This window comes from Oncorhynchus nerka, linkage group LG20 (genome assembly GCF_034236695.1).
Source record: "Oncorhynchus nerka isolate Pitt River linkage group LG20, Oner_Uvic_2.0, whole genome shotgun sequence".
NCBI classification, from domain to species: Eukaryota; Metazoa; Chordata; class Actinopteri; order Salmoniformes; family Salmonidae; genus Oncorhynchus; species Oncorhynchus nerka.
The window spans coordinates 66,925,560-66,953,533 of NC_088415.1; the positions used below are offsets into that span (position 1 = coordinate 66,925,560).

Consider the following 27,974-nt stretch of genomic DNA (forward strand, 5'->3'; position numbering starts at 1 on the left):
TGTTCTTTGAATGCAACTCAGCATTCTTTGTCCTCCAAACACGACGAGTTGAGTTTTTACCAAAAAGTAATATTTTGGTTTCCTCTGACCATATGACATTCTCCCAATCTTCTTCTGGATCATCCAAATGCTCTCTAGCAAACTTCAGACGGGCCTGGACATGTACTGGCTTAAGCAGGGGGACACGTCTGGCACTGCAGGATTTGAGTCCCTGGCGGCGTAGTGTGTTACTGATGGTAGGCTTTGTTACTTTGGTCCCAGCTCTCTGCAGGTCATTCACTAGATCCCCCCGTGTGGTTCTGGGATTTTTGCTCACCGTTCTTGTGATCATTTTGACCCCACAGGGTGAGATCTTGCGTGGAGCCCCAGATCGAGGGAGATTATCAGTGGTCTTGTATGTCTTCCATTTCCTAATAATTGCTCCCACAGTTGATTTCTTCAAACCAAGCTGCTTACCTATTGCAGATTCAGTCTTCCCAGCCTGGTGCAGGTCTACAATTTAGTTTTTGGTGTCCTTTGACAGCTCTTTGGTCTTGGCCATTGTGGTGTTTGGAGTGTGACTGTTTGTGGTTGTGGACAGGTGTCTTTTATACTGATAACAACTTCAAACAGGTGCCATTAATACAGGTAAGGAGTGGAGGACAGAGGAGCCTCTTAAAGAAGAAGTTACAGGTCTGTGAGAGCCAGAAATCTTGCTTGTTTTTAGGTGACCAAATACTTATTTTCCACCATCATTTGCAAATAAATTCATTAAAAATCCCACATGGTGATTTTCTGGATTTTCTTTCTCTCATTTTGTCTGTCATAGTTGAAGTGTACATATGATGAAAATTACAGGCCTCTCTCATCTTTTTAAGTGGGAGAACTTGCACAATTGGTGGCTGACTAAATACTGTTTTGCCCCACTGTATATCTGCCATTATATTGGCTAGAATGGTCCCACCTGATCTTGCCTTCATTTTTAAGACATTTATTGTAATTGTTAGAGCGGTCACTTGAGTATCTGATCAATATAATGGGCAATCTGTGCTGTTGGGTGTGGACTGGAATTGTAAAACACTGCCCTAGGCTATGTGACATGGTATGGCAAGAAGCAAAGAAGGTGCATGAGCTGAAACTTGGGAGGGATATATACATGTAATATGAGCCGTGACAATAAGTTGTAAGGACAGGTCATTTCTATAGAGTAAGTTAGTCACTTTCAGTCACCATAGGGTTTCAGAAGCACACATTTCAACACCATTGGAGGACAAGTGACTGTACCTCGTATTGTGTAGTAGTACAAAGGTACATGATGATTCAATTGTTTGGCACCTGACCTAAGGACAGTGGAATCTGGCTTACATAACAGCACTTTGTGAGTGGTGGACCTTGGTTACTGAAGGAGTGACCTGCTTAATGATTGACTCTGTCCAAACTAAAGCCAGGCATTAGCGCACACACACACTGATATTCCTGTGTTGCTGTCCTCTAAGTCAACTTTCTGTTACTATATCATCTCATGAAATGATTGTGTTAATTTTCATTATATTGCTAATTTGCAGTTGTACCGTTATGTCAGTTATGATTGTGTGTGGTAAATGTACACAGTAAAAATGCTTTAGAACAGTGTGGACGGTATGGGAAATGGTCTTCAACGACCCCATTGAGTGTGTGAGAGCGCAAGCTTCGACAAACCGTCAGTGAGTGAACCCACTATTGCATTATCATCATAGTTGAGGGCATGTTCTCCCTATTTTCGTGCTTCTTAAAGCTCCATAGACTAATGATGGACTTTAAACCATCTCTACATGACACTTACAAAAGACAGTGTTGGGAAATGAACTTTTATTTTTCAATTGTTTGGAATACAAAATATATCATCACATATAATCTATTCAACGGGTTAAATTCATAATGGTTTATTACTTGTTTTGTAATTCAGTACCATTGGGACATTGTGTTGTGAGGCGTTAGTCATTGTCAAGTACATTCATTGTTACTTCAAAAGATTGCTTGAAAACCAAAATCAGATCAGCAAATGTTTGCCAGTGATTGAGTGATATTAAAGCAAAATTAAAAGTCCGATAAATTAATATTGTAGACATTGTAGATTAGATGCTGTGAGTCAAGGACATTGAAGCAGTAAGATATTCCCTTTACATAACAACAAAACATTTGGTAAAATGTTACATATTTCAATACTACATTTATTTTCAAGAAAATAAAAAAAAATCTAAACATCTACATGGATTTTAGATTTCATTCTAACAAACTGTTATCCATCAAATAGTTGAATATGTTCAACCTTTATACCCCCAAACCAGATTTAGCTAACAGCACAAAACAAACTAAACACAATCAATCAATGAAAGATATACCACATCACAAATTCTACCCTATCTAACCCACTTTCCCTCTCCTCAACTATAGCAAATGTGCTACATCACATCTACTCCACACTAGAGTTGCCATTTTCAGCCCAAACCCGACCCAATCAATGAAAGATATACCACATCACAAATTGTACCCCATCTAACCCACTTTCCCTCTCCTCAACCATAACAAATGTGCCACATCACATCTACCCCCATCTACTCCACACTAGAGTTGCCATTTTCAGCCCAAACCCGGATGGGGTTCAGATTTGCCGCACTGTGTAAAATAAATGTTTGGACCGTGATTGTCTTCGTGACTACTAGCGTACCTTGGCTTCTACTACTGCTCTCTCTCTAAAAATCTCTCTCCCCCTCCCTCTACTAGGCTTAATGATGAAGGAGAACAGGGAGGGTAGGTCCGAGCGCTGCGTGCGTATTTGTGTGCCAAACAGGTGTTAGATTAAAAATGGTTTAATTTCTAGACTTATTGTTTAATTATTCAAGGCTCCCTTTGTTATTTCATTTTCAAAATAAAATGCCTGATTGTATTTAAGGCCATGAATGACTTGTATGCTGTGTAATGACATGAATGAATGACTGAGATTAAATATTGATGTAAATTTCGCTAAAACAGCTAAAACAGGACGGGCTCTCATCTCGATGGTGAATAGATTATATACGTTTACTACAGCCTACCAGGCCTGATAATGATGATGATAATAATAATAATAACAACACTTAGTTCATTCATCATGATACCAATAGAAAATAATAGCAATCAATATTTTCAAAAGCATGTGAGGCATTTGGAGTTGCCTATACAGAGTCAAGTGCAAAATATGAACTTGATTTAGGCTACATTATTGCATGCAAAATGTTGCTGATCGGTGATAAGATGAGCAAACTAATAAATGAGCTACCACCTCCACTTATTTGCCCAGCCAGAGATTATACAATTATACAGACTCAGTGAAACAAAATAACATTGATTGATTATCAGACAAGTCACGGGGTTTAGGTTACTACGGGAGTGAAGAGTAAAATCCACGTGTTAAGCTGTATAACAGGCTCATGAGCACTCACCTCAACTTACCTAACATTTTCCCAGCCTAATTGTAAACACATATCCAAACGGAGATTCAAGTGAAAACAAATCCCCACGCTTGTCTAAAAGCAGCGCGAAGGCACTGTCCCAATCAACACGGTGCTGAAAATATCATCAAGGTTGACCACCCATGGCTATTGCTTTAAATGTATTATAGGCTAACGGTTGGATATGACTTTGGGAGTTTCCATAAGCAAAAATGTGATACATGCCTTCAATTGCATTAGCCTATAGCCTACTTAATTCCAATATTTTCGTAATTCAGTTGATCATAACTAGGCCTAAGGTGAGTTTTCCTCTCTCCTCGCTGTTCTAAGACAAGGGCTGTTTCCACGTCTCCTCACTCCGCTGCCTACCGCTTCCGCCGCATCGTTCTCAGTTTAAATCAATATGCTGTCTTCTAGAAATCTAGCTGTTTATGGGGGTTTGGGTTCATCACATTTCTATGATGTCGGACCGGGCCTGAGCTCGGGCTTCAGCTCATCGGACTTCAGCTCATCGGGCTTCAGCTCATCGGGCTTCAGCTCATCGGGCTTGGGTAAGACCAGGCTTTAATTTTCAGATCCAAAAACAACTCTACTCCACACCCTCCTTCCCCATATGTGTGTTTTAATATTAGAACTTTGAGTTGACGCTTAAGGTGTTGGAGGCAGAAGTGGTGAAGGTGCTGTAGCTGGAGGAGTAATCCACACTGCCCCTGCGGGAGCCACTCCTGGACCCGGTACGAGAGGTAGCCAGTGAGCCAGCCCTGGAGCCCGAACGGGAGCCTGGGTTGGACACGTTGTAAGGGCTGCTAATGCCCTTGCTGGACATGGAGGAAGCCTGGAGCATCTTCATGCCATTGCCTTCCTCCACCATGCAGCTGTCCATGGCCTCCTTGTAGGAGATCTTCAGCTTGGTCTTGGGGCAGGTCAGGTTCTTGGTATGGCTCCTTGTGTCCTGAAGCTTCTGTGCTCCTTTCCCATCCAGCCAGCCCCTCCGGATGGCCGTCTCAATGCTGGTCTTCTGTCCCTTGCCGGGTTCTAAAAGCCCTCCTGTCAGATACTGGAACTCCATGAACCTTGTGCCAGCCTCGTAAGGCAGCCATTTCTCCTTCATGGCCTCGACCACAGACATCTTCCTCTTAGTCTTCACATCCTCGAAGCCCATGAAGGCTTTCTGGGCTGGCTTCAGCTTGGTGGCCATGTCATCATCGATGAGACCTTGGTGGACGGCATCCTGCAGGTTAAGCCGCTGGCCATTGGTGGGGTTGATGATGCCTCCAGTACAGGCCTGGGCCTCCAAAAGCTTCTGAGCTGTAATGGCATCAACTATGCCTCTCCGTAGAGCCTCTGGGATGGTGATCTTCTCCATTGTCTCCATGTCAAAGATGGCCGCTATGGGGCTCCCTTCATCAAACTCATCTGTTGGGGAGAATGTGATGGATATGCTGTTGAAGCGCTTGCGTACGGTAGGGGAAGAAGGGTAGGCCTGGGTGGGACTGGTGCAGGTGGCCACATCTTCCATGTTGCTGGCGGTGATTGACAGCTCGCTCAGGCTGCTCTTGCTGGTGATGAGGTCGGCAAACTTGGTCAGAGTCAGGGTTCCTAAACGATACTGATCTAGGGAGGTCTGGTCGATGATGCCGCGGTCCAGGGAGTCCTGGATGTCATACTGTGTGCCTGTCTTCCTGTCCACCACAACCATACGGGCTGAACCATCAGAAGCTCTGATGGTGATCTCCTCCCACTCACACTCCTGCTCTGAGAGATCCAGAAAGGTGTCATAGTCGATGAGCTCCTTATGGTAGGCTTCCCTCACTGTCATCTCTTTTCCAGTGTCAGGGTCTACGATCACTACCCTCCTCTTACGGAGGATGTTCTTCTGGCTGCTCTGCTGAACCATCTGCTGAGGATTGGTCTTGTCCCTCAAAGGCAGAAGAACCAGACCAGTCTTGGGGTCGGTGATACACCTCTCCTTCAGCTGCAGATAGGTCAGGTTCTCCTGGGTGTTGGGGTCAAAGAAGCCCTTGGTGTCGTCTCCTTCGTAGGTCAGGATCTCATTCATTTCCTCATCAAAGTAGCCCCTCTTGTAGGCAATGTCTACATCGATACGGTGGCTCTCCTTGGGGTCGATGATGCCACCACTGGCGATCTGAGCCTCTAGAAGCCTGATCCCATGGCCCTTCTCAATCAGATCCTTCTCGATGGCTTGGAAGAGGGAGATGGTGTTGCCAGTGTGGGGGTCTTTGTATCCAGTGACTGCTTTCTCTGCAGACATCAGCTTGTCTTTGAACTCTTTGCCCACAAGGCCTCTCTTCCAGGCCTCCTCCACATTCATGCAGACATTGTTGATAGGGTCGATCACAAAGCCGGAGGCAGCCTGGGCTTCCAGAAGTTCCAGGGTGGTTCCTCGTCTGAGCAGACCTTCCTTCATGGCCTGGTAGATGGTCATGATTCTGTTGTTTGCCTCATCATAGATCCCCGCAATACAGGTAGAACCATGCAGGTAGTTCTTGAGCTTGTCCTCAATTTCCTTGCTGCTGAGCTTTCCCTGGTTCAGCTTCTGCACATCGGTCTCAGACAGCAGGTTGGAGTTGATCAGCTCTGTGACAGACACCTCTCCCCTGAGACCCTGCACGGTCATGGGCTTCTCTGGGACTGGAAGGAGCAGCAGGCCAGAGGCGGGCTCCATCCTACACTTCAGCCTCAGATCACTGTAGCTGATCTTCTCCTCAGTGATTGGGTCCAGATAGCAGGCAGGTTTCTTGTTCAGAGCCCTGTAGAGGTCTTCGTCGATCAGGTTGCGATCAAGCGCAAGGTCTTTAGGCAGGAACACGCTCAGAACGGGGTCCAGGATGCCGCCAACGGACTCCTGAGCCTGCAGCAAACGGAGGGCTGTCTTCTTGTCCAGACGGTTTTGCTTTAGAGCCTGTCCGATGGACAGCAGCTTTCCGGTGTATGGGTCTTTGAAGCCTGTGCCGGCTGCTTCAGCTGTCATCAGGGTGTCTCTATCGTCTGTGTCCACCACCCCTCTGGAGCAGGCAGCATCAACTGACATCTTCTCGTTGAATTTGGGGTCCATGATGTGGCCGGTGGCAGCTTGGGCCTCCAGTAGCATGATGGCGCTCTCTTGGCTGAGCAGGTTCTTGGTCTTGGCTTCAGTGATGGACATCCTGCCCTGGGGGCCTCTGACCATCCCTGCAATGACGCCTGTTCCCTTGAGGCTGAGCTGGATGTCCACTGCCACATCCTCCACGGTCCTCTTTCCCTTCAGCAACTGCTCCAGTGTGGCCTTGCTGATGATGCCACAATCACACAGCTGGTGGGCGGTGACCTTTCGGCGAACCCCATCGAACACCAGCTTGGACGGATCCACAGTGACCACTTTCTCGTCCGTCTGGGTCTGGATGCTGATGGAGTCAGGCCTCTGCTGCAGCCTCCTTAGCTCCCTCTCCAGGGAATCTCTCTTCAGGGCCAGATCCGACACTTCCCCCTGTGAGCTTTGCAGCCTGCCCTTATACCTCTCCTCCACAGTCCTCAGCTCCACCATCATACGCTCCAAATCACTCTTCAGGGAGAGCCTCTCCCTCTCCATCTTGTCCTTGTCTGAGTCACATTGCCTCATCTGCCCCTCCTTCAGTTCATACTGGCTCTTCCAGTATGTAAAGTCCTTGTGGATCTTGTCTCTTTCTTCCTGGAGACGCTGTTTGTTGCGGAGCTCAGTCTCAAGGGAGACCTTGACGCGGTTCAGTTCCTCTTCGTAGCGACCCTGGCGAGTCTTGTCCTGTTCCAGCTGCTTCAACTTGATCAGAAGGGTGTCTCTCTCAGACAGGATCTCAGTGTAGTGGTTCTGAGACTGCTGCACCATCATGGAGGTCTGGAAGGGAAAGAGAAAATAAGACATATTGGTCAACACTCATATTGGTCAATACAAAACTGTATGGATAAAGACTGTATAAATCATTACACATTAAAACAAGTTACCCTCTTCCCTTCTGGTAAAAATATTGAGGGAAGAAAGATGAACACTATTGTTAGCAGATTGTTAGCAAATTTCCAACAACCACCGAATGTATAGCCTTAATGTACTGTAGATATCGTGAGTGCAGTGCAAACCATGGAAGCAGTCAGGAGGTGAACATTGGTCCTCTGAGAAAACAATTAAGTTATTGATGAAATACTTATAGAATTTAGCCAGTTAGTTTAGGAATGATTAATAATTAATGAATATTTCATAGTTGAGTAATAGTTATTAATTGTTAACAACAATAAAATTGTTATTTGAGTGAACAAAAGGAAAACCATTTTCTCATGCAAAAGTTTGAGAAAAAAAACAAACAAACACATTAATTTATCGTGTAAATAATTTGAACTTGATCCTCCTAGTGCCAGTCATTCATGCAGAGTTGTTAGAAATAGTTGGAATTATTTGGAATTGGCCCCTCAGATCAATCAAAATACCTCAAATGATTGCTTTTGGACTTTGTCTAAATCCGATTTGAGTTTTTCCCTCTCCTTGGTCATGTCCTTGATGAGCGCTTGAAGTTCCAGTGTCATCTTGCTGCTGCTCTGGAGCTGGACATGCAGGGAAGAGATCTGGGATGTATCTCTGTCAAGTTTCAGTTGCTCTTTCTCCTGCTTTACTCCTCTCATTTCCTCCTCCAGCCTCAGCCTCTCCTTGGTCAGCTTCTGGGTCAGGCACTGGAGTTTCTCGATTTCTGTGGTGGCATCATTGAGCAGCCGGCTCTTCTCCTCAATGGTTTTGTAGAGGCTCTCGTTGCGGAGATTGACCTCACGGACCTTCGCATGCTCCTGTAGGAGCTGTTGTTGGAGTGCCTTTAGCTCTGCGGATACCTGACCCAGGCGATCTGTGGTAGCTGTGTGCACACGCAGGCTCTTGTCCAGAGCCTCCTGGAGAGGCCGGAGCTCCTGATCATACTTCCTTTCTGAGGTGGACACCTCTTCCTGCCTGGCCTGGAGGGTGTTGATGGTGGTGGTGTGTTCTCTGCAGCTCTGCGTCATCTTCTTCAGCTCAGACTCTATCCTCTTCCTGCGGGTGAACTCATCCTGGGTGGTTCTCTTCTGCTTTTCCACCTCCGCTTCTAGACTGTTCACCATGACCTGCACGTCCCGGATGCGGCTCTGAAGACTGGCGGACGTCATCTCAGCCTTGGTCCTCTCATTGGTCTGCTTTTCGAGCTCCACTCGGACCAGGTGTATCTCCTGTTCTGAGCTTTTGAGCTTGTTGATGACCTCCAGAGAGGTGGTCTTACTGGTCTGCAGCTCAGTGTAGGACTGCCTCAGCTTGATGACCTCTATCTCCAGGGCACTCCTACTCTTGCCCTCCTCATCTAGGTTGTATGTGAGCAGGCTGATCTGCCTGCTCTTTTCATGGCTGCTCTTGGTGGCCTCGGCCAATGCTTCTTTCTGCCTTAGCTCCTCTTCTCCTCTCTGGCTGACCAGGGTCTGGAGCTGTATCTCCAGCTCTCTCCTCCTCCTCGACTCCTCCGTCCCCTTGGACCTCTGCTGGTGGGCCTCCTCCTCTGCCTTCCTCCTCATATCCTCAGTCTGAGTCACAGATAGTCTCAAACTCCTCAGCTCCTCTTCAAGATCACTCTTATCAGCTTCTAGTCTTTCACACTGCAGTTTGAGCTCGGCCATGTCCTCTTGTTTCTGCTGAGAAGCCTCGAGGATGGTGGTCTTGGTGACACGTATCTCCGACTCATAGTTTTGCTTAAGGTTACTAATCTCCTGGTTGCACTGCGTTCTTACCTTAGAGATATCCTGCTCCGCCCCGCGCCTCCTTGTGGCCTCCTCTTCCAGCTGCATCCTGAGCCTCTCCAGCTCACGCTCCTTGTCCTTCACTGCTTTCTCCAGGTCAATCTTGGACCAGTTGACCTCGTCCAGCTCCTTCTGGCGCCGGCGCACGGCTGCCTCGTACTCTTCCTGCTGGCTCGTATAGCGCTCCTCGGCCAGCCTCCTCTTCCTCTTCTCCTCATCCAGCTGGTAGGTGAGGCGGGCCAGCTTGTCACTGAGCTCAGTCAGCTGGCTGCTGGTGGTGTCCAGGCTCTCCCTGGCCACGCTGGCCTGCATGGCTGTGGTCCTCTTCACCTCCTCCATGGAGATGAGCTGTTCTTTAGACTGTGAGAGCTCTAGCTTATAGCTGGACAGGGCATCCTCTAAGGAACGGTTCTTCTCGCTGCGGTCCTGGATGTTATCCTTCAGACGCCTCAGCTCCTCCTCCAGAAGCTCGATCTTGGTGTTCCTTATCTGAGGGGGGAAAATAGAAGAGTCACAATGAGATAATAGTCGCAATGAAAAGTAGTTGCCCTTAAAAACTAGGATCAGATTAACCTAACTCTATCATAACCAAGGAAAGTCATATCCCTTCCAGAAATTAATCATTTGGAGGAAACTCATATGCTACATTTGGCAAACACATTATTTTTATGATTCTGCCATTACGCCCTTACCTTCAGTTCCTCCATGTTTTTCAACATCTCCCCCAGGAACTTGTAATAATCACTGGAGCGGGTCAAGAGCTCAATGTATCGAGACTGGAGGTCAGTTGCCTAGTGGGGTACAGTTAGATTAAATAGATAAACAAGCAGTCGTAGACTCTCTCTCTCTAAAACATTATAATAGAGGAACTGCTATGTACACATAGAAAAAAGGGTTCCAAAAGGGTTCCATGGCTGTCCCCATAGGAGCACCCTTTTTAGTTCCAGGTAGAACCCTTTTGGGTTCCATGTAGAACCCTCTGTGGAAAGGGGTTTACATTGAAGGCATACCTGGAACCAAAAGGGTTCTAGCTGGAACCAAAAAGGGTTCTACAAAGGGTTCTCCTATGGGGACAACCAAAGAACCCTTTAAGGTTCCAGATAGCACCTTTTTTAATAGAGCCAAATAGCAAATCAATCCAAAAAACAAGGATTACCACACCGGGATTAACATCACTGTAATACCTGTAGGGTATTATGACTGGCATTATGCCACCTTAGGTTTCATGAACTCCTTTAGCCACATTACCAGGGTGATTACCAGGGTGATGAAGAAGGTGTTTGTTTTCTATGATGATAGTGGATTGTATTCCTGCTTTGCATTTCACATGTGTACTTGATGTGCAACTTTGTAATTAAAGGGCTCATTTGAAAAAGAAAAGAAAAAGACCACGCCCTGCATAAAACATAACAACCACCCCCACACACACACACACACACACACACACACACACACACTGCTCTAAACAGCAAAACTGATCCTACTCTGAGACGCTTTATATATACGGGCCCTGAAATCTGTATAACACTGTATACTGCCCCCTGTTGGACAGGCTGGTTCATTACCTCTTCTCTGACCACAGTGGCAGGGGACTGGAGCACGGTTCTCTTAATGGGGATGTTCAGCAGGGTCTCCAGTCCAGCACTGTAGGAGGCCAGCTGCAGCTCATAGTCCTGGAATGATGTAGAACCACGTATGAACACAAGCATTTCGTTTTTATTTCATTCTACATGCTACAGTATGATACGGTTTTTAGTTGGCGGTGTGATATGCAAACTGGTACGATACTTTTAGTGACAACCAAATTCAAGGTGTTGAGAGAGGTTGTGAAAGGTTGACCTTCACCTTGATGGAGGCAGCGCAGGTGTCCGCATCCTTCTGTACAACCTCCACCTTCTCCTTCTTCCCTTTGATCTCACTGTGCAGCACCTGTCCATCAAACATATCGTGTCATGAGTGTGTTCAAATCTATCAATCATACCCAAAACAACCAGTTAGTCGCTGTACTGTACAGAATTGTACGACAGCATTTTGGGAGGAGACAAAAAAAATGTTTGGGGATGGCTGTGCAGTGGCCTACCTTCTGTCTGTTGAGGTGCTCCATGAGGTTCTGGATGTCGCTGAACTTGGCTGCCTGCAGGGTGTCCTGGCGCTGTTTAGCATTGTCTATCCACTGGTCTACCACTCCACTGCTCTGCTGGAAATGTCTTAGCTGTTTCTCCTGCTTCTCCAGGTCCCACACTCTTATTAGAGGGATGGAGAAAAGGAGGGAGGGAGAGAGGGAGAACGAAAAAGGAGAGTCAGTCCCATGGTCAATTGAGTTGCTGACTATCAGCAAAAAGAAGACTATGGAATGCAAGGAGGCTGAGTGTGATGGATCCCCTACTAGTACATAGAAGCAATTATTATGAAACATCAGAACTGGATTTGAGAGTGATTTCATGCACAGCAAACTGGCCAGTCTTACCTTGATTTCTCAGTGTAACATGTCGAGTGTTGATTCAGAAGTGAAATGAACACTCAGTGGTGTAAAAGTACCCCAGTGTTGGTGTTAATAACTAGTGTTGAGTGTGATTGAGACATTTTTACTCTGTGGAGAGTGAAACACTCCCATCAAAACCACTGCCATCTTTATCTTTATTTTCCAGCTCTACTGCAGCTCCATTGTTTTGGGATTGTTTTTAATATGTGTTTTTGCATATACATCGATTGATTCATCTTATGGTACACAGAGATAAAAAACATACATTTTACTTGGTTAGATTTATTGCACCAGTTGAAAGGGTTAAGGTTGTCTCCTTTATCAATGTTCCCAAAGACTGACAGTCATTCTGAATGCAGGTCGCGGGTGAATCAAAATGTTGCATTTTGCAAGCCAGCATAATGTGACTGGGAGGCCTGATGTGGTTCGCGATGGGGAAACAAAGCTTCCTGAAGCATTTAGCATTTCTGACCAGTTGTGTGGAAAATAGGTTCATTACGCGAAGCTATGATCAACGCGTTGTACACTAGTGGCACTTGCTGGTCAAAAGAATTTAGAACGGACAAATTAGTATAGATGATGCCGTAGCGCGTTGTGAGTGCGCACAGTACCAATTTAGCCTTCTACCGAAACCAATACCAAACCAATCAGGTGGTTGTTTGACAAAACAAAGCCTTGGGCGTCATTGATCACGTGCTTCTGATAAAGTGATACAAGCATCGCACTGCTTCAAAGCAAACTGCTTAGAGATTTCGGCGCATGCCTCGGAGCTCCGGTATCAAACATTACATCACTAAATGTGGCCTGTAAACCAGTAGATTGCTAACACCACTGTGTTAGGGTAAAACATGGCCTTCAAAGTAAGGCCTTATGATATATGTCATGTATTTTCATAAACAGTTACATTTTTATGATAGCATACAGTAGAAACTCAATTGGTAAAGTCCACGGAAAAAATAATGTTCTAATTTAACAACCATGTCTCTGTCACTAACAAATATAGTCATGGGTGGTAACTCTACAAATCACTCAAGAAGTTAAGGCACACTGGGAATTTATATTCGAGGAATGGCTTAGTGGCAACATGGCTTCCAATTCGTTATTTTTGGCCACCGGTGAGTGGAAGTGCCTTTCTAGGGAGTTTTTCCTAGCCACCATGCTTCTACAGCTGCATTGCTTGCTGTTTAGTGTTTTAGTTTAGTTTTCTGCTTATGTAAAAAGGACTTTATAAACACATTGAATTGATTGATTGAAGTATTGTACCGTTTGTGGTCTATGGTTATGTTAATTTAAGTTTGAGAATGTCTGCTGCCAGTTTTGAAGTCTATAAATGCTCATGAGCATGTTGCAGTAAAGACTAGTATTATATTATATTATTTCCTTAACCCAACACAGATCTCTTGCTGTGATGGTTAAAAATAGTATGAGGTGTTATTGCATAACACCATTGGTACAAACTATATACACTTCCTAGTGTTAAAAAATACTATATAAGGTGTCTAAGTGACCCTCACCTGCTGTCAATCTGGGTCTGGATGCGTCGCCAGCGGTCAGACATCTGACCCACCAGGTCAGCGTACTTGGACAGGTCCACATCACACTTGTGGAAGGAGGATGAGATCTGACTGTTCACCTGCACTGCATTGACCAGGTCACTCTCCATGGCCTTCAGCAAGTCTCTCTTATGTTCCAGTTCAGACTTCATTTGCTGCAGGGGCAGACAACAGACAGACAAGCCTCAGGAAAAACACTGACACTCTTCTAGTTGAAATTACACTCCCCTTTGCAATGCCATCACCGACATAGCCATTGTGCAGCAGACCACACAACAACGCAGAAGCATCGTATATTTGTTTATATTAGGCCGTTCAGAGTCACACAGTCACAGCACTCCATAATGTACGCACTAAACATGGATTGAAAGATATGAATTGACAGCAGTTGTAACTGATGGTTTATCTGACCTTGAGGGAGGATCTGTAGTGCTCCACCTCGTTGAGATCCAGGGAGGTGGTCTCCTTCTCAGTCAGACGGGCCTCGTGGACCTTGATGACATCCTCAGCCTGGAGGAGGCTCTGTAGCAAGTTCTGCAGATATGACAGTCTACACAGAGAAAGCAGACACACGCACCATGTTACAACACCACCTCAACAAACGACATTTCAACAGTGAAACATGAAAACAACACCACAACAAACTATAACCATTTCACAGAGGTGACACATACCCCCAACAAACATTTGCTAACCAGTATGTTTCCGCAACCATTTCTTAACATATGAAGAAGACTAGAAGGCGGGAGCTCCCGTGAGAGCCGTACCTCTGGAGGTAGGCAGAGGATAGTCCCTGCAGATCTCCCAGTTTCTGGTTGAGGAGGTCCAGCTCTTTCCTGAGGAACTTGGCCTGCTCTGAGCCTGCTGCTGTCCCTTCCAGCTGCCTGAGGACCCTTTCCCTTAGCCTCAGGTACTCATCACGCACCCCGTCCAGATCATGGCGTATGCCCTGAGGACCAGGATCAATGGTTAGTCCATCATGTACAATAGGTTGTGTTGAGGACTATCAAGATTATTCAAAGAGAAATACACAATTGGATAGGATTAAACACACAGGTTTCCCTTCATTGCTATCGCCTATCCAGTCATGTTATCTCAGATGCATTGAAGACAGGAGGAAGAATTGCAAAGTTTGTCAAAGTTTTCACAGGCCCATTTTCTCTATCGAACGTCTTTGTCGTTGATGTGGTTGCATACCTCCAGCTTTAGGAGACGCTGTGAGCACTCCTGCACACTGTTCTCCCCCAGGGGCACATGGAGGTGGTGGCTAAGGCCGAACTCGGCCAGCTCCAGCCTGCGTCTGAGGGCGTGGAAGTCACTAAGCAGGGTCAGGCTGAGGGTAGATCCCTGCAAGGTATTGGTCGTCTCCGCCTTGATGGGCGGCTCGTGCTGGACCACCAGCTTGACCACCTCCTGCTTGACCACGTCCACTTTGGATTGATCTGTGAAATGAAATGGAACCAATTTGAATTTAGTGCACTGGCATCAAATCCAGTAGCATAACATATTAATGTAGTAACCTATATCCAACATAATATGAGTGATTTCTTGGCAAACACCTGTAGCAATTGGGGTCACAGTGTCCTATTTCAATGACTAAATTCATTCTCTTAACCTCCCTGACTCTACGATTTCTATTGAACTGATGTGGTTTGCAGTGTAGACAGGGAAGGAGTTCAGCCATCTACGAAGCTCCACTGGGTAGACTATGTGCCCTAGGACTCACTGTATGTAGGCAGCCCTACGACCAGTGTGTCGTAGTGGGTCTGGGCTCCAGAATACTGGCCCTCCATCTTCTTCTTCTCATCCTCTCCAAACATCTCGGACCCTTGGCTGCTGCGGAGGAACTCCTGGTAGTGAGTCTCCAGACTCTTTATGATGTTACGGTACTCCTCAGGACGCATCTGGGACAGCTAGGAGAGAGAGTGACAGAGAGGAAGGAAGAGTGAGATTTACAACTACTGTGGGCTAAGAAGCCTACTCTGAAACACCACCAAGGGTGGAGAGAATGCTTATTAAACATACCGTTGAAGTCAGAAGTTTACATACACTTAGGTTGGAGTCATTAAAACTCGTTTTTCAACCACTCCACAAATTTCTTGTTAACAAACTATAGTTTAGTAGGAAAACCTGCAAAAATCGTCAGTGTATCAAATACTTGTTCTCCCCACTGTATTTTAAGGCCTACCTTCAAACTCAGTGAGTCTTTGCTTGACATAATGGGAAAATCAAAAGAAATCAGCCAAGACCTCAGACAAAAAATGGTAGACCTCCACAAGTCTGGTTCATGCTTGGCAGCCATTTTCAAACTATGGAAGATTTGTGGGCAGAACTGAAAAAGTGTGTGCGAGCAAGGAGGCCTACAAACCTGACTCAGTTCCACCAGCTCTGTCAGGAGGAATGTGCCAAAATTCACCCAACTTATTGTGGGAAGCCTGTGGAAGGCTACCCGAAACGTTTGACCCAAGTTAAACAATTTAAAGGCAATGCTACCAAATACTAACTGAGTGTATGTAAACTTCAGACCCACTGGGAATGTGATGAAAGAAATAAAAGCTGAAATAAATCACTCTTTCTACTACTATGACATTTCACATTCTTAAAATAAAATGGTGATCCTAACTGACCTAAGACAGGGAATATTTACTAGGATTAAACGTCAGTAATTGTGAAAAACTGAGTTTAAATGTCTTTGGCTACGGTGTAAGTAAACTTCCGACTCCAGCTGTACTTACTTCTTGTTGTGGATGAAAAATATTGAGATGTTAGAGTTAAACAATAATGTATGAATAAGACCAACACTTGACATTTCTAAAACACAAGTTAATAGATCTTATCTCCAAATGGTAATGTAGGATATTTGCTTCCTAAAACCTTTGTTCTCTGTTCACATTGTGAGTACAGTACTATTGTATTATGTGACAGATGCTGTGTAGTACATCTAGCAGATGAGAGCCACTGTGTAAGTGGTAGTCTTGTGTAAGGCCTTACCATGGTGAGGGTGAGAGAGTTAATGTGGTTGATGTCTTTAACACAGTACTGCCAGGAGATGAGGCTCTTGATGTTGATGTAGAGCTGATTCCAGATGCCCATGATGGCCTCGTAGTACTGCTCATTCCTGCAATACACAACATAGGATCACTAATCAATCAGTTACTAATCAATTATCTGTTTGTGTCATAATAGTAGGAAGTCAGTTGATCTACTCTGACACCAGCTTTAATGAACTTTTAATATGTATTGTAATGTCATTTTTATGGCAGAGATATTGAAATGGCAGTAATGTCAGAGAGCCAGACAGCGTGGACGTTGAGGGAGTCTTACTTGTTGGCCAGTCCGATGCTGAGGGGGTTGGGAGGGGGGATGAGGAGGCACACAGATGGGATCAGCATGTCCAGACCTCCAGGACCCGTCACGTGCCACTTACTGCGCTGGGTGTTGTCCGTCAGAATGCCCTCGTCCCCCTTGAAGATCCCTTTCTGATGGACACAAAGAACACATGCAAAACAGTGTGAACTCGCTATTGTTCCAGTTCTTCTCTGCAAATATTGTACGTGTGTGTTGGTGGTGGTAGTGGTAGTATACAAGCATTGTAGTATACAAGCACATACACAAAAATGTGCATGTGCTACATAAGATCATGGGTTAACAATTTAGAATCCGTGTTTTTTCTTATCTGTGTGTGTGTTGTGTTGTGTTGTGTGTGTGTGTGTGTGTGTGTGTGTCTGTCTGACCTGGTCTTGCTTGAAGTCACACAGGGCCTGTACTATAACAGGACTAGGACTACTACTCTTCTCCTCAGGGTTACGTGGTCTCAGCCTCACGATGCTCTTGGACTTGTTGACCAGGTTTTTGACCTGCCTCTTATTCTCCATGATCGTCTCCTTCTCTCTCTGGGGACAAACACACATGTCATAGAAAGGTCACGGAGACAGGTCCAATAGTCCTATAGTTATCCCTAAAGCTACTAGTTCTCCCATTGAAAAAATTCCAACTAGTTTTATATCCGCAACTTTCTCACCAACAATAATTAAGTTACATAACAATCATGTCTTGGGACACATGAACCACCCTAAACAATTGCAATATAACTGTATGTCATTTGCATTCTGTTGCGCACATGCATTTTTTTTTTTAAAACAAGCCAGAGCGGTTTGCCTTGCTAACATATGAGGGAAGGAGTTACCCTCAACAACACACAGATATCGGATCTTTAATTTGAGCCAGTTTGCAACAGCAGGAAAATAATCCTGCAGCAACAGGAAATGTTAATTATTATGTGAATTATAATTAATGGACATTTTTGTAGGGTTTGACACATTTTTCGTTTGGAACTTCAGAAGCCTTTTTAAACCTCAAATACACTGAACGTTTCACATTTCCTGGATTGCGAGTAAATCCACCTGCAACAGGAGGATCAACTTAAGATCCTGCATCTGTATAAGTAGTAAGGAGGGTTGTCTAATATATAGCAAAGATGCTCACTCCATGTCCATCATACTCATGTCAACTATTTGTTGATATTATGATAGTTGTGGGAGAGATCCTGTAGAAACATGCCCAGGTGTCAGTCAATTTTAGCTACCTCAAGGTTCTCGAGGAGCTCAGTGAGGTTCTCCAGAGATGTTCCTTTATCACAGGTGAACTTCTTCCGGATGTTCTCATGTTCCTTCTGCAGCTTGCTGTAGGTCTCATTGGCCTCCTTGAAGAACTGAAGTGGAGCGGGAAGTTGAGTAAAAAATGACCTATGGTAGCTTTTAAGCAGCATCGTGTGTGTGTGTGTGTGTGTGTGTCTGTGTGTTTATGGAAGTATGCACTTGTGTGTTCACCTGACTGTAGGCAGCGTTCTCCTTCAGATGGACATGAATACACTTGGTGATCTGGAGCAGCCAGCTCCACTGGGTCTGCAGAGTGTCCATGTAGGCCTAGGGAACAAACACCGCCTTTTTAGCTAGCAGCACCTCCATAAATAGTGTAGAACAAACTGATGTTTCCACTTCACTACTTATGGGAGGCTAAGGGGTAGGGTTGCATAAGGCCGGTACCTTTCCCCAAATTCCCAGGTTTTCCTGTGTTTACCCGTCTGATTCCAGGAATCTTCCAACCTGAATTTCTAGAAAACCTGTGGATTTTGGGAACGTTGGGGAAATGTTCAACCCTAGCTAAGGGTAAAGCGACTCTCACCTCGATCTTGTCTGAGGCTGGGTGATTGTTCTTCAGGAGGCCATCGACTTTTTGCTTCAGTTTGTTTAGCTCCTTCTCCTTTACCTCCAGGGCACTCATCAGTTTCTGGAAAGAGACAGCGCGAGGACCTTCAAAAAGGCTACTACAACATAGGAATCTAGGCGTGTCTAATCATGGTTACCAGTGCAAGGACTTTGATGTCCGTTGTTCCCACGTTAGTTTGTAAATAGATAGCAAAGTGAAAACGAAACTAGGAAGTGTAACATGAGACCAATGAGTGTTCAGAACTGATATTATGTCAGTGTAAAGCCTTACGGAGTAGCTTTCCTGTTTCTTGGGGATGTAGACGTCGATGTTCTTGTCTCCCCAGTTGAACACCAGCTCCTCCTCCTCTCTCTCGTTGACCCACATGATGGCCCTGGAGATCTCCTCGATCATGTTCTGCAGCTCTCTCAGCTGGCCCGTACGAGCAAATGACATTTTCTGACAGAGGAGAAGAGTTCAATGTTAATAGACTAATCATAACTCTGAAGAAATGAATGATCAAATCATTGTATTTTGTTCAATTGATTGTTGTTTAATATGGACTCATACCTGAAGACTGTCCCATTCTTGCTGCAGGGAATGGAGGCCACCCTTGTCATCATTTTGGGCCTGAGTAAAGACACAGACGATCAGTAGGTTATATGTGAACCATGTGACCTGACCAGGGGGAACTCTGGGCCCAAGTTATAGTCAACTCTACAGTACGTACCAGCTCATCTCTGGCACGTTCCACCTCTTGGCTCCTCTGTATAGAGCTGTGGAACTTGTTCTGGTTCAGGATCTGTTGCTCGATGGCGGCTGCATCCTCACCCCACGGAGACGTCTCGATCAGACGCTGCATACAGACAGACACACAGGAGAGATACAGTTTACTTTACCACAGCGACACTGCGAAACAGCATGCCACCAAAAGATTCATTACATTATTATTACTGAATAACAAAAGTACAATTTGCTGTCATTTAGTTAGCAATTCTATTGAATATTTCCATATAAGCTGTAGGACAGTGACAACGTGCCGCTGAAACCACATATGTTTGTATGGAAGCCTAAATAAATGTGTTTCCTAACTCCATCCTCTAGATGGTAGTAAATCATAATGAACTGTTCCCACTGTCAGTGTGTCTGGCATCAGCAGGAAACTATCCCACCTATTCCCCCTGTAGAGAGTTCACTTCACTCCACTCATATTTGATAAGAAAAAGGGAGAGCGCTGTGCTCAGTAGAAACTAGCTGGGATGGTTGGCCACCCCACCATCCCTAGACAGTTTCTACAGAACTGCACTCCCTTTTTCTTCTCTCTCTCCTTCCTTTTGTTTTCTTTCCCCACCCTTTTTTTAAATGCATTTATGTTTGTAAGCTGGTATGCACAAATGTCTATTCGGTGAGCTACACTGTCGCAGTGAATATAGAGGTAGGAGAGGGATATGTGGGTGGGGAGAGAGGGTATGTGGGTGGGGAGGAAGGTATGTGGGTGGGGAGAGAGGGTATGTGGGTGGGGAGAGAGGGTGTGGGTGGGGAGAGAGGGTATGTGGGTGGGGAGAGAGGGTATGTGGGTGGGGAGAGAGGGTATGTGGGTGGGGAGAGAGGGTATGTGGGTGGGGAGAGGGGTATGTGGGTGGGGAGAGAGGGTATGTGGGTGGGGAGAGAGGGTATGTGGGTGGGGAGAGGGTATGGGGTGTTGAGAGTGGGTAGGGGAGGGTATGTGGGTGGGGAGGGAGAGGGTATGTGGGTAGGGAGAGAGGGTATGTGGGTGGGGAGAGAGGGTATGTGGGTATATGTGGGTGGGGAGAGGGTATGTGGGTGGGGAGAGGGGTATGTGGGTGGGGAGAGAGGGTATGGGGTGGGGATATGTGGGTGGGGAGAGAGGGTATGTGGGTGGGGAGAGAGGGTATGTGGGTGGGGAGAGAGGGGTATGTGGGTGGGGAGAGAGGGTATGTGGGTGGGGAGAGAGGGTATGTGGGTGGGGAGGGTATGAGGGTATGTGGGTGGGGAGAGAGGGTATGTGGGTGGGGAGAGAGGGTATGTGGGTGGGGAGAGAGGGTATGTGGGTAGGGAGAGGGGTATGTGGGTGGGGGGTGGGGAGAGAGGGTATGTGGGTAGGGAGAGAGGGTATGTGGGTAGGGAGAGAGGGTATGTGGGTAGGGGAGAGAGGGTATGTGGGTAGGGAGAGAGGGTATGTGGGTGGGAGAGGGGTATGTGGGTGGGGAGAGAGGGTATGTGGGTAGGGAGAGAGGGTATGTGGGTAGGGAGAGAGGGTATGTGGGTAGGGAGAGAGGGTATGTGGGTGTTGTGGGTGGGGAGAGAGGGTATGTGGGTGGGGAGAGAGGGTATGTGGGTAGGGAGAGAGGGTATGTGGGTAGGGGTGGGGAGAGAGGGTATGTGGGTAGGGAGAGAGGGTATGTGGGTAGGGAGAGAGGGTAGTGGGTGGGGAGGGTATGTGGGTGGGGAGAGAGGGTATGTGGGTGGGGAGAGAGGGTATGTGGGTGGGAGAGAGGGTATGTGGGTGGGGAGAGAGGGTATGTGGGTGGGGAGAGAGGGTATGTGGGTGGGGAGAGAGGGTATGTGGGTGGGGAGAGAGGGTATGTGGGTGGGGAGATGTGGGTGGGGAGAGAGGGTATGTGGGTGGGGAGAGAGGGTGTGGGTGGGAGAGAGGGTATGTGGGTGGGAGAGAGGGTATGTGGGTGGGGAGGGGGTATGTGGGTGGGGAGAGGGTATGTGGGTGGGGAGAGAGGGTATGTGGGTGGGGAGAGAGGGGAGAGGGTATGTGGGTAGGGAGAGAGGGTATGTGGGTAGGGAGAGAGGGTATGTGGGTGGGGAGAGAGGGTATGTGGGTGGGGAGAGAGGGTATGTGGGTAGGGAGAGAGGGTATGTGGGTAGGGAGAGAGGGTATGTGGGTGGGGAGAGGGTATGTGGGTAGGGAGAGAGGGTATGTGGGTGGGGAGGAGGGTATGTGGGTAGGGAGAGAGGGTATGTGGGTAGGGTATGAGGGTAGGGAGAGAGGTATGTGGGTGGGGAGGGTATGTGGGTGGGGAGAGAGAGTATGTGGGTAGGGCTAGAGAGGGTATGTGGGTAGGGAGAGAGGGTATGTGGGTGGGAGAGGGAGAGGGAGGGTATGTGGGTGGGGAGGAGTATGTGGGTAGGGAGAGAGGGTATGTGGGTGGGGAGAGAGGGTATGTGGGTGGGGAGAGAGGGTATGTGGGTAGGGAGAGAGGGAGAGGGTATGTGGGTGGGGAGAGAGGGTATGTGGGTAGGGAGAGAGGGTATGTGGGTAGGGAGAGAGGGTATGTGGGTGGGGAGAGAGGGTATGTGGGTAGGGAGAGAGGGTATGGGGTGGGGAGAGAGGGTATGTGGGTGGGGAGAGGTATGTGGGTAGGGAGAGAGGGTATGTGGGTAGGGAGAGAGGGTATGTGGGTATGGAGGGGGTATGTGGGTGTTGAGAGAGGGTATGTGGGTGGGGAGAGAGGGTATGTGGGTAGGGAGAGGGTATGTGGGTAGGGAGAGAGGGTATGTGGGTAGGGAGAGAGTGTATGTGGGTAGGGCTAGAGAGGGTATGTGGGTAGGGAGAGAGGGTATGTGGGTGGGGAGAGAGGGTATGTGGGTAGGGAGAGGGTATGTGGGTAGGGAGAGAGGGTATGTGGGTGGGGGAGGGGGTATGTGGGTGGGGAGAGAGAGTATGTGGGTAGGGAGAGAGGGTATGTGGGTAGGGAGAGAGGGTATGTGGGTAGGGAGAGAGGGTATGTGGGTGGGGAGAGAGGGTATGTGGGTGGGGAGAGAGGGTATGTGGGTAGGGAGAGAGGGTATGTGGGTAGGGAGAGAGGGTATGTGGGTAGGGAGAGAGGGTATGTGGGTAGTGAGAGAGAGTATGTGACGGCTCAAATAGGGTCACGAAAGAGAAACGTTTTCATTGTTGCCGTTTTACTGTTGCCAATACTTCTGTCAACTTGACTTGCTAAAGAGAAGGAGAGAGTGTACACAACACAACACAGTGACAAAGTCAGAAGGACAAACATCTGGGAAAGAAAAACATCTGAGATAATGATAGGTAAGGAGTGAGACATAGGGATGTCATTTTTCATTTACCTAGTCAAGTCGGTTAAGAACAAATTCTTATTTACAATGACGGCGTAGGAGCAGTGGGTTAACTGCCTTGTTCAGCTGCAGAACGACAGCGTGTCAGCTCAGGGATTCGATCCAGCAACCTTTCAGTTACTGGCCCAACTCTAACCACTAGCCTACCTGCCACCCCAAATAGGGAGGGGTAGGGAGTGGTGTGTGTGTGTGACTGAGCAGATTTAGTTGGAAGCATGCAGGGTGTGTTCGCATAGGCATGTAAGTCATCAGTCTAACAGTCATGTTCCACAACACTGTCAGAAGTGAGTGTTAGATTTCACATTCCTCTCCTTCTTTTGCCCCTTTTTCACTCTCTACTGCTCAATCTCTCCCTCTCTCTCTCTCTGGTATGTGTTCTCTCCCCCCTTCATTCACTCTCTACTGCTCAATCTCTCCCTCTCTCTCTGGTATGTATTCTCTCCCCCTTGTTTTGTCGTTTCTCTTTCATCACTCTCCCTCTCTCTCTTTTCCCTCCCCCCTTCATTCGCTCTCTGTCTGTCCCCACCCTCTCTCTCTCTCTCTCTTTCTGAGCAGCTTATGTTTTTGCATCGTAGTGGTTTGAGTTTCAGCAGGCCAGAATCTGTGATAAGATTGGTGTCATGCTCCAACCTCCCTGCACACACACACACGCACACACACACAAACTCAAACTATCTATCCTACTGCTCTAAACCGGTTTGGAGCTTCGAGAGAAGGATGGCATGTCTAGGGGGTGAGTTCCAGAGTGATGCAGTCATCTATTTCAACCTTTGCAATCACCTTGAGGAGGAATCGGTAGATAAATTATGCAGGTTTAATTGCAGGTTTTCTAGCTTTAATACCTTCTGTTGGCCGATCCAAGACATGGCATCAGTGTAGGTCCTCCCCCTCTCTTCCCAGCCAATGCTGCCCCTGCTCTTCCTCTGGGTTGAGCCACTGATGGAGGAGGTGATCCCACTCTGCATGTTCTGGAGATGCTGTATGCTGTAGGGAGGGTGAGACAGCAAATGTCAGACATGAAAGATAAGAGTGGATTCGTCCCATCTGTTTTTGAGCACAAATGTAAATGCAAACACATATGCAAATGAATGTAACAAACACACACAATCTCTCTCTCTCTCTCTCTCTCTCTCTTTTACACACACACAAACACATGAGCACACTCTCACTAGCTCTCTCTTCCTCTGTCTCTCCATCTCTTTCTCTGTTTTACCTCTTGATGATGTTGTCTTTGGGTTGTTTCATGTGCTGCAGCTCCATGGCACATCCCTTCAGCTGGTCTATGGCCTCAGAAGACATACTCATTAGCTTGTCCACCTCCCCCGCTGGACCACCCTGGAGGAGGACAATCATATGGTCAGTACAACAATACACACACACACACACACAGTCAACACAGTACTGTCAATACACCCACACTGTCCACAAGACTGCCCAGTAAGCTACCATGTCAACATGGTAAGCACACCAAAACAGCCAACAAGACAACCGCCTAACACCTGAACATGGCAACACAGTACACACCAGTGGAGGCTTCTGAGGGGAGGACGGCTCATAATAATGGCTGGAACGAAGCAACATCAAACACATGGAAACCATCCCACTTAATCAGCTCCAGCTATTACCACGGGCCCGTCCTCCCTAATTAAGGTGCCACCAACCTGCTGTGGTACACACTACACCAGCATTTCCCAAACTCTGCCCTCGGGACCCCAAAGGGAGCACCCCCCCCCCCCCCAGCACTACACAGCTGATCCAAATAATGAACAAATCATGAAGCTTTGATCATTTGAATCAGCTGTGGAGTTTAATTTTTTTACCTTTATTTAACTAGACAAGTCAGTTAAGAACAAATTCTTATTTACAATGACAACCTACAGAGGAAAAGTGGGTTAACTGCCTTGTTCATGGGCAGAAAGGCATATTTTTACCTTGTCGGCTCAGGGATTTGATCCAGCAACCTTTGTTTACTGGGCCAACACTCTAACCACTAGGTTGCCTGTCACCCCAGTGCTAGGGCAAAAAAACGAAACGCGCACCCCTTGGGGTCATGAGGACCGAGTTTGGCAAACGCTGCACTAAACTGTCAAAAAGACAACCAGGAAGACCAACAAGGTCAAAAAGACCACACCATTATGACCCATAATGGCTGAAAACACTTCAGGGAGGGGAGATCATAATGGACCATTCATGGACGAGAAGGCAAACAGCACTTTTCAGGACAGTAATTCTAGAGGAGTGCAATATTATCAGTACAGCTGAAGACAGCTGCTAACAATGTTGCATCAACACAGAAAAAAAACATCATTGCAAAATCCTCCTGTTTACATAGAAACATCCTGGATAATTAACAAAAATATGACTTTATATTTTGTAAGTGGAAGATGAATTATTATGCTAAAGCTAAACCCATTTTAATGCTGCTATTCCACAACCAAACATGTTTGTGTGTGGGCATGTGCATCCACACATGTATGTGTGTTTCTATCCATAATTGACCTGTGTAAGGTACTTACTGCCTGGAGAATCTGCTGTACTCTCTGCAGGTACTCCTGACACTGGCTTTGCAGGAAGAAAGCTTTGTGTTGAATGCTCTGCACACTAAACATGACAAAACAAAGAACACACCATCAGCGTTTGCGACATTGCAACACAACACATCCATTATATTGGCATTATACTAATATTAACAATAACAACAAGATACGTGACATCGTGAGGTGACATCACGTTCTGGGGGAGGATCAAGTTCAGGGTTTGTGTGTGTATGTTGTGTGTTGCAAGTTTCCAACACTTTTCACTCTTGAACACAGTCAAATATCGATCAGATCTCAATCTATCGACTTTGACCCAGATTATGTGTTGAGTTGAGTAATCTGTGATTGTATTCTGGATAATGTAGCAGAGGAAAAGTGGGTTAACTGGATAATGTAGCTTAGGCTATTGAAGCCCTGTATAGAATCAGGGCAATGACCACTATTGTGAGTGTAGTTTTGTCATTTAATACATAATGTAAAACAGTACTTTGTATAATGCTAATCATAATGTAATAATGTGATTCCTAATATCAAAGATAGGCCTAGTTTCAATGTAATCTGATTGATCTTAATTAAGTCTAAACAGTGTATTTCTTCAGTATTTAATATTCCAAAATACCATAAAGATCAATGTATCAAAATAATGTATTTAATTAAAGTACATGTATTTTGTATTTTAGAATACAAAAATACATTTTCAAATAGCCAGCCTAACAGCGTTCTCAGTAACATATTACATAAATGTTGACAGTGACTGTGATATGTTGTTGTTTATCTATCTTAGTTGAATACTCTGACTGTAAGTCACGCTGGATAAGTGTCTGCTAAATGATCAATATGTAAATATATATGTGAAAATGAACATTCCTAAATGAGCTGCAAAGCACACTGGGTATTATTATTGGCCTTGTTTCAGGGCGAAGTTTATTAGAATAATACTAAGCATGCTTTGCAATGATATACTTTTATTTAGTTCATTTGGCAGACGCTCTTATCACACCATAGTGCCTCCAGAACTCTGATACCAATGCAGAGTGAAAGTACAAATTACAGCTCTCGAAAGTATCTTGTTACACAATACACTAGAGTGTAGTCCAGGCCAATGTATTTCAAATGACGAAATACTCAGAAGTAATTGAAATATATATTTCAAATACTTACAACAGAAATACTGCCCATTTCTGCTCAAGGGGCGCCACAACCGGTAAGCGAACCCTGGTCCAGCTACTGTCAAACCAACACCTAGCCACCTAAACGCGTGATTCGGACCTCTTGGCCTAACGATTAAGGTGTTGGCTAGACAGTTGCTGGAACCCGGTTCGACTTCTGGTCGGGGATAATCCCCGAATTCACTATGATTAAAAATGCTGATCCAATGTTGGATTTATGTATTTGACAAAAAAAGTTTGATTTTTTTTCCACTGTCTATATACAATGCATTTATTCATCAGATTCACAATAAACTAGTCATTAACTATTGGTCCAATTTGTATCCTCTCCTTAACCAGCCTTTAGCCTAATTCTGAATGCAAGGTGCACATACCTTGCCCCCCCTCCAAGTCCCCCTCCGTAGCCCCCACCACCTCCCCCCATGGACGTTTTGGAGAAAGTTTGTGAATAGTTGTATCCGTCTCCATATTCCTGTTGATAGCCGTTTCCACCAACGGCGAACTGAGTGCCGCTTGTCAGGTCTGGTCGAGAATTAGTCCTCCGACTCATTGTCGGAAGTCTATTTTGAGAGCCGTACATACTAATTTCAAGTACAGTTTCTGATTTACAATGTTGTTTTAAAAAAAAGGTAAATTGTCTTGAAAGAAGTGTAGTCCTAAACATCGGAGGAGTTCGTCCCTACGCCCACCCTCTCCGACGTCTCCTGTCGCGCAGATATTGTAGTTACTAGTGTGAGAACACGGAGGAGTGTCGTTTTTGGACAGACCACTCCTAGCGCCAAAGTGTCTTAAACGAAGACAGACAGCAGGCTGCTGTAACGCCCTTTTGTTCATTATATTTGGGGGTAACTTTTTTCTGCTGGGAATATGACGGATAGCTGTGCAAAGAATTTGTCACGCTCTTCACAAGCAAGATTCTTGAGGTCGGGAAGGTCGAATGAGTATAATCATATTGTCTCACTTTTTTTCCAAACTAAATGCTCAAATGGACAAGTGATTATTATACAATAAATTCGTTTGGTACAATTATATTTTCTGTCTACAACATTAAAAAAAACAAAATACTTGAATATGGGAATTGGTTTTATTAGGTTGAATAAATTAGATTTAGACACACATAGCGGAGAGGTGTGTCTGAGCAGCAGGCCTTAAAGGGAAAGGAGGAGAGAGTAATGGAGGAGAGAGGGGAGTACACACCCAGTCTGAGGCAGAGGTTAAGCTCTGCTCCAGTATGGGAGAATTGGAACACCTACGTGTATGAGCTTTCAGCAGACAATAAGTGAGCATTAGGCTATATCAGTGGTATTCAAACTTCTTCAGCGGGGACACCATTTTTTCCGCCAGGATTTCTGGGGACCAATTTCTTTCCACAATAATTTCTCTTGACCCCACCCCAAATATAATGACACAACCTTAAAATCTGACATTTTTACATCAACAAATAACCATCAATTCATTACATTTTCATCTCTTATTAAAATGAAAAGAAACCAATACATACGTTTACAAAATAAAATTGGATTTTTCAGATGATCTTTCTCAAAAACATTTGTATATTGTCCCATACAATAATCTGTAATCTGTAATCTTTAATCTTCTGTTCCTTTTTGGTGACCCCATTGCAGTCCCTCCGTGACCCCGACTTGAATACCATTGGGCTAATCATAGCGTTAACACAAGACAGCAAC

The 27,974-nt window shown here is 45.9% G+C and overlaps 1 protein-coding gene across 3 annotated transcripts; it reads right to left on the reverse strand.

Moving 5' to 3' along the window:
• Window positions 1-1,812: 1,812 nt before the first annotated feature.
• Window positions 1,813-27,030, reverse strand: LOC115102995 (desmoplakin-A-like). 3 transcript variants are annotated; one of them, XM_065005691.1, is made up of 24 exons: window positions 26,661-27,030; window positions 25,097-25,172; window positions 23,794-23,915; window positions 23,423-23,564; window positions 19,198-19,323; window positions 19,038-19,097; window positions 18,759-18,926; window positions 18,444-18,548; window positions 18,089-18,184; window positions 17,845-17,970; window positions 16,994-17,152; window positions 16,584-16,738; window positions 16,251-16,377; window positions 14,986-15,172; window positions 14,457-14,701; window positions 14,027-14,208; window positions 13,671-13,809; window positions 13,221-13,414; window positions 11,305-11,467; window positions 11,070-11,153; window positions 10,790-10,897; window positions 9,917-10,015; window positions 7,905-9,713; window positions 1,813-7,320 (listed from the first exon to the last, which is right to left on the reverse strand). In XM_065005691.1, exons 1-24 carry the CDS (start codon window positions 26,948-26,950, stop codon window positions 4,078-4,080), a joined length of 8,205 nt encoding a protein of 2,734 aa, XP_064861763.1. In that variant the 5' UTR covers window positions 26,951-27,030; the 3' UTR covers window positions 1,813-4,077. The 3 variants fall into 3 exon arrangements, with proteins under 3 accessions (XP_064861763.1, XP_029479376.2, XP_029479375.2); XM_029623516.2 differs by lacking the exon at window positions 26,661-27,030 and having other exon boundaries at window positions 9,216-9,713; window positions 25,097-25,213; XM_029623515.2 differs by lacking the exon at window positions 26,661-27,030 and having other exon boundaries at window positions 25,097-25,213.
• Between the last annotated feature and the right edge of the window lie 944 nt (window positions 27,031-27,974).

Coding starts and splice junctions, on each gene's coding strand:
- LOC115102995 (XM_065005691.1), bottom strand. CDS start 26,950: ATGTTTAGGACTACACTTCTTTCAAGACAATTTACCTTTTTTTTAAAA. Junction 17,971..18,088: donor AGAACGCTGCCTACAGTCAG/GTGAACACACAA, acceptor GCTCCACTTCAG/TTCTTCAAGGAGGCCAATGA. Junction 16,378..16,583: donor AGCATCGGACTGGCCAACAA/GTAAGACTCCCT, acceptor TGTGTATTGCAG/GAATGAGCAGTACTACGAGG.